Genomic DNA, 12,713 nt, shown 5'->3' with positions numbered 1-12,713 from the left:
TAGGAGTTTAATTTAATATTGCAAGTGGTTTAATTCATGACAATGCTGCTGGCAAACATTGCTGGAAGTAATTAGTAATTTCAGTAGTCAAATGTGCTGGTTTTTACATCTTAAACTAATTGTGTATCTTCACAAGGTGTTGTCACATTCCTCCACGCTGACAGATACAAAAACCAGAGTGAGAGTGAAGTGTTTTCAAGTCAGTAGTTCCAGAGCAAAAATACTTTTACATTGATGAAGAAAAAATGACTTTATTATTGAGTTGAGTTATGGAAGAATGAGAAGTGACTAAGCGAGTTTTTTTTTCATCAGCAAATCGTTCCCTTCTGGAAACTCTATTTTATACCTTAATTGATGTACTCAAAAACCTCAAATTGAGGCTCTGAAATAGTTACACTGTTAGCAGGCAGAAACAAGAACCTGTGGTGGGCCAATCGATAGAAACTTCATTACTGGGAAGCCTGGCTAGTAATCTCCTTGGCTGCAGCTGTGAGGGGCCTACATTGTAGCATAGCACCTGTTCTCAATAATATATCCAGCCTGCACCTGCAGAGGCACAAAGCCACACTCACACCACTCCGAGGTTTAACCGGCTCCTGCTATCTTACCATCTTTTTCTCGCTCTGTCTGCCTATCAAACACAAGCTCACAAGGTTTTCATGTTATTTTTCACTTTTTCTCTGTTTCTGTCTCACTCCTCCAGATGATCTTTCTCACATTCGTGCCAGGATGCATCTACAGTATATCAGCGGCAACAGCAGAAAGGGAGAAAAGTAGTGGGAGAAAACTGTGGAGGAGAGGAGCACCCGGGGAGGTGCGAGGAGGAAAAATAAAAAGGCAGAGCAGTATTTTTTCAGTTAATATAAATAGACCTTTGGGGTTTAGAAATTGTGTGGTGTAATATTCCATTAGGACAGTTCCATTTTACACCAAAATTGGTTTTATGATGGCAAGCCGCCAATACAGTTTTAAGCATTTTTCCTTTCTACCTTTCCACATCAGGAATAAGTACCTCTACAAGTGTTCAGCCCTTGACTCAACCCTCACATTTATACTAATCTAATTCTCTAGTTCTCAGCTGTAGAACAAGGCCAACACAAACAAAGGTGTAGATTAGTCCCATTTTTTGTTTTAGATCCAACTAGGAACATGAAATAAATCTTTATGGGTCTGTAATATGACACACTGATACTGCACTACACTCAGAGGTATATGTGACCTTTTATGTCGATTCAGCCAGTAGATGGCAGTGACGGAGCAAGAACACATATGGCTGACTACTTAATGAAGTAAACCTGTGAACACATTTATACAAAGACAAGTTCATTGTATCTCTAGAAATATAAAGAAAAGCTGTCCTGGATCTGATCATGCAGGGGGGAATAGTGAAGTATATCTCCTTCAGACAGGAGGATGCAGCTGCAGTGTGTAAATGTTGCTTCAAGTTTCAAAAAAATAAAGATGGGGTTTATTTATTGTCTTATACTCTTTTACATCTGCCTCTTTGTGCTAAAATGTAATACTGGGACTAAGTAAGGATATATCTTCATGCTAATAGCACCCATTACACATCCAGTTATTGCAAAGTAAAGCAGAGCTGCTACCTCCCCTGGCATACGCTTAACTCTGACATAATCTGACATAATAAATGATCACTGAAGGAGTTTTCTGCTCTGTGGAATAGGCTGTCTTTACAGATATTGTGTGGTACTCCATTAAACTGAAATCTGTGTTCAATTTGCAGCAATTATTGTTTTGCGATAAACACGAGAAATGCAGGTTTGATTAATTAGATGTTATAGAGGAATTATGTCTGACTGCTGTGAATCGATTCTAGAGACATTTCATTATAAATAACTCAAAGCTGGGATGCAGATTTCTGCAACTGTTTAATACTGTAGAAACAGCGATTCCAGCTGGCCCAAAAACTCACTACATTTACTGGCTGTGGCATTTTTCAAAAATGACACTTTGGTTAATTTGTATTTTGTGAATGTCACATACATTATAAATTACTGATGAGGCCGAAGGGAGACTGACTCCACCAGGTAAAAAAATGTGACAGATTATCAATACAGTATGGTATGGCTGTAAAGGAAATTAAATGAATCCATGTGCATTGATGTCAAAAACAAGAACGCAAGATCTTTAGGAAGCTAAAAGTAAAACGTATGTATATTGCACCATTTTGAAAATAAAAAAATAAATTATTGTAAGATATTTTGTTTGGACTGTTGTTGCACTGATAATGTTTAATGATTTTACACAGATTCAACAGTTGATCAAGCTACTGTATCTCTTGACACAATACTTTTGTGTGGTCATATCCATCTTACTTAACAGCCATGAGGCTGTCTTTTAGCTATCAAGATAGCTTAGCAGAACTTTGATTAAAATAAAAGACTAAGGTTAACGGGACATCTGTTGGTAAATCTGGCCAAAGATTACCAAACTCATGTCTTACTGACTCGGAGCAGGACATTACATAATTAAAACCAACATAACTGCCTCTTGGCTTTACTCAACCTTTGTAGTACTTTTTATGTCTGGCCACCAAGGTTGAGAGATGCTGTCACCATCACTGACATTTACAAATGAAGTTAGTGGAGTGAGTTCAAATCCCGCCAGGAACACCACCACTAGTGTGCCCTTGAGTAAGGCACTTAGCCCTTAGTTACTCCAGGGAGAATGTCCCTGTAATTGGTAATTGTAAGTCGCTTTGGATAAAAAGCATCAGCTAAATTAAATGTAATGTAAAAAATGTAATATAACACAAGTCACAAGTTTTAGAGCTGTTAAAATATGAGTTTATACTTTGCAGATAAATAATAAAAGAAAATTCAAACAAAAATGTAATATAAATTGTTTTATAAGATCAATTGAGGGTGACAGAAACAAAGAAAATACATTTGTTGGATTTGAAACCAGTACATTGAAATCATAGGAACCTATTTGCTGTTCAACTAAAAAACATTTGTAATGTTCTGTCATTTTATACCACTTTTAATAATTGTTCCCTGTCCCTCAGCATGTTGACCAGTTTATAAAAAGTTGTTAGGGCAAGAAAGGGGATTAACAGTCACAGATGTCACAGTATCAGGTTTGACAGACACACAAAGCATCCCTGGCCTTTGTGTCTCAGCTCCTGGTATTGCAACTGCTACAGTGTAAATAATTTAAAGCCCACAATAGCCTGTAACATACAACATGTTTGAGATGCTAAGTTGTCTCTTTTATAATTCTCTAAATGTGCAATATGAAAGGTGTGATTAGCAACACAAGATAATTGTGTCTCTTGATAATCTTGACACATTTAATGAACCACAATAAACACTATTGTTCAAGCCCTGAAGAAATCACACATTTTCTGCATTTTGTAAGAATTGGTATTATTGTATAATCGAGCTGAAGGCAAAGACATTGTGTCACTTGTGATAACTACTTCACAACTTATATTGATCAAATATATTTTGCACATTTTATCCTTAATATGCATTCATATATGGAGAAAATAAGACGATGTGGGATGCATTGCAGACACCATTGAGCAGAGACTATTAAACCCTCTTTATTGCTGTATATTTAAACAAAATGTGAGTACAAACCTAAGTAGTTATCCTATTGTTTCTGATGTGTAAATCTAAAGTAACTGCTCTGTACTGACTCCTCAATGATGATCAGCAGCTGAACATCTCAGACCCTCAGCACTCGAGGCAGCTCTCAAATTACTCTCATTTTCCTGATCTGCTGTTTGCCATGCTCTAAAGCCTCCAAGCCTACCGTGCCTACACTGTGTTTACAGAATTTCTATGAGCTCATCACATGGACCAATAAAAACTCTGGATGCAACATGGATTTGTAGATGATCCATGTTAGTTTACTATCTATCTACATCACTAAAATATACTGTATATTATGCAACGTGCCTCATGAAAGTACTGGGTCTTTGGTCTATTTCTATAAGTCTGACCAAATAACAAAGAGAACGCATGGATGTTAGGCTGCAGTATTGTCCACCCACCAGATCCTTATGATGAGTAATGACAGCAAAGACCTAACGCAGTATGAGAAAGAATGAGTGTGTGTGACTGTCTCAATCCGCCCTTTTCCAGAGAACTCAATTTCTCTGAGCAGTATGCTTCCAATCCCGAAGCAAACAGCTGGCCCGGCATTTAGAACACATGAGGATTAGGGGGTTGATTTAGTAAAGGCTCAATCCAGAATCAGACCATAGCTCCACTTATGATGCCAAGATCACCTATCTGCTGGCTTTGTTTTATAATGTTTTTATATATTTCTTTCTTTCTTTTTATCTATCTATCTATCTATCTATCTATCTATCTATCTACTACTATCTATCTATCTATTGTCTGTCTGTTGTCTATCTATCTATCTATCATCCATCCATCCATCTATCTATCTATCTATCTATCTATCTATCTATTATCTATCGAGCTATCTATCTAGCTATCTAGAGATCTATCTATCTATCATTATCATCCATCCATATCTATCTATCTATCTATCTATCTATCTATCTATCTATCTAATCTATCTATCTATCTATCTATCTATCTATCTATCTATCTATCTATCTATCTATCTATCTATCTATCTATCTATCTGTCTGTCTGTCTGTCTGTCTGTCTGTCGGTCGTCTTCTAGCTATCTATCTATCCATAATCTATCTATCTAGCTATCTATCGATCTAGCTATCTATCTATCTATCGATCTATCTATCTATCTATCTATCTATCTATCTACCATCCATCCATTTATCTATCATCTATCGATCTTCTATCTATCTATCTATCTATCTATCATCTATCTATCTATCTATCTATCTATCTATCTATTCTATCTATCTATCTATCGTATCTATCTATCTATCTATCTATCTATCTATAATTACATTTTGTAATCAATAGTCAAAGATGTGTCATTGGTTGATTGTGAGAAACATTATGCATGGTCATAGTATCATTATATATTTGTCTTAATTCATTCTGTGCAATGTTTTTCATCTGTGGTGTTTTTTAACTAAGGCTGAATTAAAGTAATCTCCATGCTGTGGATATTTTACATCTCTGCCCTGTCTTCCGTGTCATGATAAGCTCACTTGGTAATCATATGCTTTCTATCTGCCACAGGAATACAAGGTATGCAGCTGATTGTGACAACATGGGTGTGTAGAAAGTGCAGGTGCGTGTTGATGTGCTTTGAAAGCAACATGAAAGTGGAATCTGTGAACTCAAGTAGATTTCCCAGTGGCCATTGGCTCTCATTGGTTAGCATGCGGAGCTGATTTGCATATGGTGGGAGTGTCCTGAGCCAGCACTGGGATGAATGACTTGTTCAAGTCAGATAGCAATAAGGCATAGCACTCAGCTGAGGTCTGCGCTGCTCAACGCTCAAAATGCCTAAGTCACTGAAGCTGTCACTCTTGCTGCCATAAGTGGAAGGTACTGGACTAGGACATAAACATGTTCAACAGAAGACACCCCAGCCTTAGCAAAAGAGGAGTAATATGGGTAAGTTTTATAATAAATTATTCTAATGCCATAATTTACTTTAACACAACTATAAGTACCTTTTATAATACTGTGAACACTATCTTTGCTTTATTATTAATGCTGATACATGACTAGCCCCTCTTACACTACACTATATCGTTTTTATTCTCATTTCCAATGTTATGGCTAAAACTTGCAAATAAACCTTAAACTTTCAACAATGAAATGTCATGGATTTATTTGCTTAAATTATAGTCCTAATGATTGAAGTGTAATAATAACAATTCAAATCATTGTTGCAGTTCTGCAACTGCTAATATCGTTTTTTATTACAAATGTCATAAGTCAAAGTCAAAGTCAACTTTAATGTCAATTTTTCTGTGTGTTTGTACAGACAGAGAGATCGAAATAAAGTTTCCAACAATCCCGAATACAAAATACAATAATACAAATATACAAATATGTACACAAATATGTATAAATATGTATTTGTGTACATATTTGTATATTTGTATTATTGTATTTTGTATTCGGGATTGTTGGATGACACACAGGAATATCTTATTTTGTCTATTATAATTTGTAACTTTTATTAAACTGTATTATCTTTAATTATCTTGTATTTCAGGGATTGTGGGTGATCTTGCTTTACACCAGCCCTCCTTCCTGTTTTGCAAATTTCAGCCAAGCAAAACAGCTGATCTATAAGATAAAGGAGGGATTGCCAGGAGGAACCTTCATAGGTGCCATTGGAGAAGACTTACATTTGGATTTCACGGTGGAGCCCCCCCTTTTTATTCAATCTTCCACAAAAGAAGGTCAATGGACAGTATGTGAACCTTAATAGCACGACCGGGCAGCTTTACACATCTGCTACAGAGATTGACAGGGAGACTCTCTGTCCTGATAACTCCGGGGGGAAGGGGATGTGTCCTCTCACTGGATGTGTTTGTGTTGCCTCAGCAGCACTTCCAGCTTGTCAAAGTAAGATATTTATAGAGGATGTGAATGACAACAGGCCTAAGTTTCCTGTGGATGAGATCTGTATGTTTGTCCCAGAAAACACTCACATCAATGCTCGGTTTGCGGTGGAGCATTCTGCAGTTGACCCGGACCTGGGTCCTTATGGAGTGCAGACCTACTGGCTTGTTAATGACTTTGGAATGTTCACACTTGATGTAGAGCAGAATGAGGGAGGCGAGCTGACTCCCTTCCTCATTGTGACTGAGGCTTTGGACAGAGAGACCCAGGCTGAATATATAACAGATATCATAGCAGAGGACGGTGGGACCCCTCCTCTTCTTGGAGCAGCTACTTTGAAAATTGTCATCACAGATGTGAATGATAACTGCCCCAAATTCAAAGAGTCACAAATGAATGTCACTCTGCATGGGAATACCACCAAAGGGGGACATTTGGCACGTCTGCATGCTTTTGACCCTGACCTTGGTGCTAATGCTCAGATCAGCTATGCTTACAGTGAACGTGTGCCAAGGGACGCCAGGAGCTTGTTCCATTTGGACAGGATCACAGGAGTGATCAAGCTAGCTGGGAAGATAAACACCGGTACAGCCACGTTTTACAAACTTACCATTCTTGCCAATGGACCTGGTTGTATCCCTGCAGTTGCAACTGTTTCTGTCCATATCATCAAGGTTGTTACTGGACCCCCTGCAGTCATTCCCCGATACATTGCACCGGAAAATGATGGGGAGTTGACAATAAAGGAATCTGAGCCAGCCTTTTCTCCAATTGCTTTTTTTACTGTCAAAAATATTGATATTAACCAAAGAGTGGACTGTCATTTAGAAGGGACTGGTCCCTTCAGGCTTGGCCCTTATCAAACGTTGAAGAATGAATACCTGTTGGAAACTACAGAGCCTCTGGATTATGAGAAGACACAGGAGTATGAGCTAATTGTGGTTGCTACGAGTTCTCAAGGGCTTGTCATCAAGACCTTCCTCAAGGTGCAAGTATTGGATGAGAATGATAATGCACCAGTGTTTCAGCAGGCTTTGGTGGAAGTATCTGTAGAAGAGAACAATCCGCCAAATACCTTTCTGACCCAGTTCCAAGCCACAGACCAGGACAGCGAAGGTCGAGGGGAAGTCATCTACCTTCTTGGAGGAGACGCCCCAGGGATCTTGTGATAGATCGTGTGACAGGTGTCTGACTGTTACCACATCGCTGGACCGTGAGGAGAAAGAGACCTACCGTTTCATAGTGAGAGCCGTATAGACCAGGGGGACACCCAGGAGGGAGAGTCGCTTGCAACTGTAGGTGTGTTGACTGTGCAAGACCGCAAGACAAACAGTCCACGCTTCATCGATAAGGACTTCACTTCTTTGTGCCAGAGAACTTCCCGGGATATGGTGAATCGGTGTCCTCTCTGTGACTGATGCCGATGCTGAGGAAAATGGTTGGTGGCCTGTCCATCCTCAATGGCAGCGACATCTTCTGATAGACACAGGCAAAGGGGCACTGAGGGCCAAGACCTCACTGGACCGTGAGCAACAAGGGACATATCAGCTGTGGATAGAGGCCGTCGATGGTGGAGAGCCTGCTCTGTCCTGCGTTACTATGGTCACAGTGCTGTTGTTGGATGTAAATGACAACCCACCTATTGTCCTCTTCCCCCAGTCCAATCAGTCTTACATGCTGGTTTTACCCAATACACTACCAGGAACATCAATAACAGAAGTCTATGCTGTGGATAAGGATACAGGAATGAATGCTGTGATCGCCTATAGTATCATTAAGAGGAAAGGGGGAGAGCCAGGGTCATTTGCCATTGACCCAGAACAGGAAATATCACATTAAAGAGGGAGCTTAGCAATCGGGGCCTCTACAGCCTTCTGGTGAAGGTCACTGATCATGGTCAGCCTGAACCGCTTTACTCAACAGTCATGGTTAACTTCTTTGTCAATGAAACTGTGAGCAACGAGAGCTACATCCAGAGCCTGTTGACCAGGGAGGCTGGGATTGAGGTAGAGGAGAGGCCCTGGTTTAAAGGCCAGATGACACAGGGGCCTGAGAGGTATGAGTTGTTCCCCTGTCAGCCTGTCCTTATTGCTCTTTCTGTGACATGTCTAGGACTTTTCTTCACAGTTGTTACTCTGACATCTTACATATGCTGTAAAAGATTTAAAAAGCAGCGAAAGAAAGGATCAGAAGTGGAGAGACCTTTGAAAAAGAAGAATGACTCGATTCAGGGTGTAAACAGAAAGCTCAGGCCGATATCTAACATCTGATTTCCAGTTGTCCACACATCCAAAAACACCACTGTTTACATGAATGTTTACAAATCTCACTGTGAGAAGTGTAGTTCTAACATGAAGTTGCTCTTTTTGCTTTTTGTTATATTATTGTTATTACTGCAGTGTGAAGTTTGATTTAGATGCCATTGGTTCCTCTCCTAGGCCATACAGTCCCATTCACTTTTCCATGTTTTATAATATCTATAAAACATGACACTTAACGAGACGTGGAGTGTCAAAAAAAGTAAGGAATTAATCATTATTAGCATCAGAGAAATAACAGCTTTATTTCAAATCAAAAGAGCAATTAATTGAAGAAAACTGAATATAAGGTCTTGTGTAAATATTGTAAAAACAATTTTAAATTTTATATCAAACTTTTGCACTGCACGAGAAAGGCAAAGGACAATTTAAGGCACAAAACTGTTTTCGTTCTCCACTGTTGTTTTAGAAAAATTGCATTTTTAATCTGGAATTGGTACAGAAAAGGCTAGTCAGATGTATGACTTTATTCAAGGCGTTGTATTTTGTAATATTTAAAGAACTCCCCGCGTCAATATACAGTACATCAAGCTCTATAACTGTAACACAGTATGCACAAATGCTATAAGCAGTCATTTTTTAAAACTAAAAATGTGGATTAAACAACTTAACTTTAATTCCCACTTAATAGTTTTGCAATATATTTAAATGCTTTAAGGTGTGGGTAGGGTAAGTTTGAGAAACCGGCTCGAGATACACTTCCCGATTAGCAATGAAGTGCTTTTGACAAAAAAATCCATAAAAAAATGTCATCTGTGAAGCCGTAGTACTGTAAAAAGCACGACCAATCATTTTAGCCGGCCCCGGCTAAAATAACTGGAGGCCTACCTGCCTGTCAGCACTTCTATCTGTGCACAAACTTCATCTCGTGCCATCATTGGTCATGTGCACGTTCTTGTGTGTTGGAGGAGAGGCTCTGTAAGGGAAGTGGCAGATTTTTTTCCGGTTGTGTATTTTCAAATTCTAGCGCACTCGAGCCGGTTTCTCCAAAATGACCTACCCCACCTTAAGTGATATACTGTATGTATAAAATATATATGAGTTATTTTTCCATTTCATGATTTTGAAAGCTTCAGAAAAGTTCACAGTAGGTACTGACCACGCATGTGAAATCTTTAAATGTTTTGGTTCTGCAAAAAACAAATTTGGATGTCCAAACGATTTCTCTGTCACAAATCTGATTCAAGTTTGATTATTTTCTTAATGCAATCAGTGCAATAATGCAAATCTCAATGTGTCGTGAAAACATAATTGGTGTTTGTGAAAGAAAATCTAAGTATATTATTAAAAGATACTTATTTTTTTTATAACGCACTGGATCCTATATTGTATTGAAATCACTTACTTTACATATTTTCCATAGTATGTGTATGGAGCTCTTTGTTGATATTAAGTAAAGATTAAAGGCACAATCCATTATATTCCTAACTCTAAGGTTGATTGACAGGCTGTTTAATGCACAGTCCAACACTGGACAACAACTAATTATAATACAGATATCTTATAATAGGTCCCCTATTATACTGTTTTTCATCAATATATTATAGGTCTCAGATATATACAAAACATGTCTTCTGAAGGTTTGGCTCGAAATACCAAACAGATCATGCATTGTAGCATCCCATAAACCCCTCTGTTTCAGCCTGTTTCAAAAGTGCTGATTCTCTGTCTTTTACTTTAGATGAAAATAAGGGGCCACTCCCCACGCCCCTCTGAGAGATATTTGGTTAAAAAACCCACAATGGTGCTCTAGGAGGAGATTCAGGTGATAAGGTGGGCGGGTGTTACCTTGGTTGGTTATTGGCTAATGGTTATACAACCCAAAAAAACGTTATGACAAACTTTCAGAATCTCTTTACACAGAGGGGACACATGTTTATGTATAAAAGACATGAAAAAGTGGATTTTGCAAAATAGGTGACCTTTAAAATGCTTAAATGTTTAAGAATATTGATAACATTGTGATTTTCAAGCTTCTGTTCAAATTCCTATAATGTGTATGGAATATACATAACAGTTACAGTAAATGGTCAAAAGTAAGACTGATTGGTTAACACCTACTGTATAATGAAAAAATATCAATGAGAACCTCTTTGAGTAGTGTATGTGTTATGAAAAATATCACTCGTCACCGGCTGGTCTTCAATATCAGGATACATGTATTTTATTATCCTTGCAAGAATGGAAGCAGTAGTCACTCACACACCAGGGCTGCATGGGACAAAATAGTTCCCAGAGTAGAAGTCCTTGATATGCTTTATACAAGAGAGGATACAGTCAAGAAGTCATGGAAGAATACTGGTTTCAAGCAGTATTTCTGACATTAGTTAAGATTAGCTAAGGCCTGCGTAAGGCAATAAACATGACAGTCATATGCCTATCTCTAGGGGCTGTGTCATCATTGCCAATCTTAGGAACTTAGCTATCATAACTTCAACACAGTGTCTCATGAGCGTCATCCAGTAGTCATACATCCGGCTAGTACACAGCTACGTAGGGCCTTTTTGTTATCACGTTGCTACTCTGACTATTAGGCAAGAGTACATTCAGTATTTTTCCCAACAGTATGAATATTAAATATCTAATTAGTCAAATTGAGTCATGTTTAGATTGCAATAATACTTAGACAAGATTACATCTGGTGTATGAATTAACTTTACATTTGTAGCTCAGAGCAAGATGAAACATATAAGATCAAAAGCCTGAGAGCCTGTGTTGTTGCTGTCATCACCTGCATAGGTCAGAGCTGGTGAGGAAACACACAGAGTCCCAAAGACACTGTGCTGCCTGTTGGCTACAGATGCTTCGGTCTGGTACATTTCAGGATCAATTCTATTTATTCCAAGCAATATTTCTCATCTTTCTTGAGTGGCATTGGCCATTACTGTACTATTAATACAACAACAACATTTGTAAATATCACCCATGAAAAATGTGAAAATGGTTTAATAAAACAGATTAATTAATAGTGCTTTGAGCTCCACGAAGCTCATGTTACTCCGCCCCCTGCCTGTGTGTTTGCTATGAAAGCTGTGTGGACAGAAAGGCTTAAGCACTTTTTGTATTCCTGTTAATCACGCACACTCCCAAGTGAGGAACTCAGTTGTATTATGTTTCCTTTTAAACCTGTTTGACTCAGGTAAGACTTACATAATAGGAAACATGCCAACAAACCTGTGCTGAGAATGTGTTCACACAAGCAGCTTCTCAAGTTATAATCATCATTTCCGGACAGAAGCATGTCATGTAAGCACAGAGAGCACATCAGGAGCTCGAAGCAGCTCAGCTAATCCTCAGTAATCACCTCTGGCGGAACTGTGCATTACACAAATAGGCTTAAAGATAATAATCATACATATGCACACAGTTACGTCCCTTGTGGCAGGTAAAAAAAACGTAGTGCTGTAATACCACAAAAATAATGTAAAACCAACTTGTGTAACTGGCTTACATTGTTGATTCAAAATGACAAACATTTCTTGGAAGAGCAGTTTGTCACGCAATATGTTTTAACATCTTTAACAGGTTCAAAAGGGCCCTTATTTTTACGTCATTATGTTTGAGATTAATACAACAAGCGTGTTTATACCAACAATATGTGTGTTTGTGTGTGTCACGAATATCAAAAGAAGAGAGAGAGAGAGAGAGAGAGAGCCGGAGAGACGAGGAGACTAGAGATGGAGAGTGAGAGCAGAGAGAGACGAGTGAGAGAGAGAGGAGAGAGAGAGAGAGATGGAGATAAACAGATATTACTTTTTCGAACTAACACTGTCAGCAGAAAGTTCAATTCATGGGTGCTGCTGCATTGTGTTGCAATCTGTCCGTGTAAGATACTTTTTCTTATAGACGAGTAAAACATTTCGAAATGTTCTGAAAGTTTGCCCTATTGTCGCAGCTCAAT

The 12,713-nt window shown here is 38.5% G+C and overlaps 1 protein-coding gene across 1 annotated transcript; it reads left to right on the top strand.

Annotated features, from left to right (window-relative positions):
* The first annotated feature begins 5,378 nt into the window (after positions 1–5,378).
* LOC117471838 (protocadherin-20) lies at positions 5,379–9,519 on the top strand. The gene is given in 10 exon segments (XM_034117075.1): positions 5,379–5,531; positions 6,142–6,281; positions 6,283–6,435; positions 6,437–6,495; positions 6,498–7,653; positions 7,655–7,772; positions 7,775–7,850; positions 7,853–7,888; positions 7,891–8,310; positions 8,313–9,519. Coding segments are annotated over 10 exon segments (2,658 nt in total). The 5' UTR covers positions 5,379–5,483; the 3' UTR covers positions 8,765–9,519.
* The last annotated feature ends 3,194 nt before the right edge of the window (positions 9,520–12,713 follow it).

The sequence above is a fragment of the Trematomus bernacchii genome, unplaced genomic scaffold, assembly GCF_902827165.1.
Source record: "Trematomus bernacchii unplaced genomic scaffold, fTreBer1.1, whole genome shotgun sequence".
Classification (NCBI taxonomy): Eukaryota; Metazoa; Chordata; class Actinopteri; order Perciformes; family Nototheniidae; genus Trematomus; species Trematomus bernacchii.
Note: the sequence above shows the minus strand (reverse complement) of the source record. Positions and strands in the feature narration are given on the sequence as shown.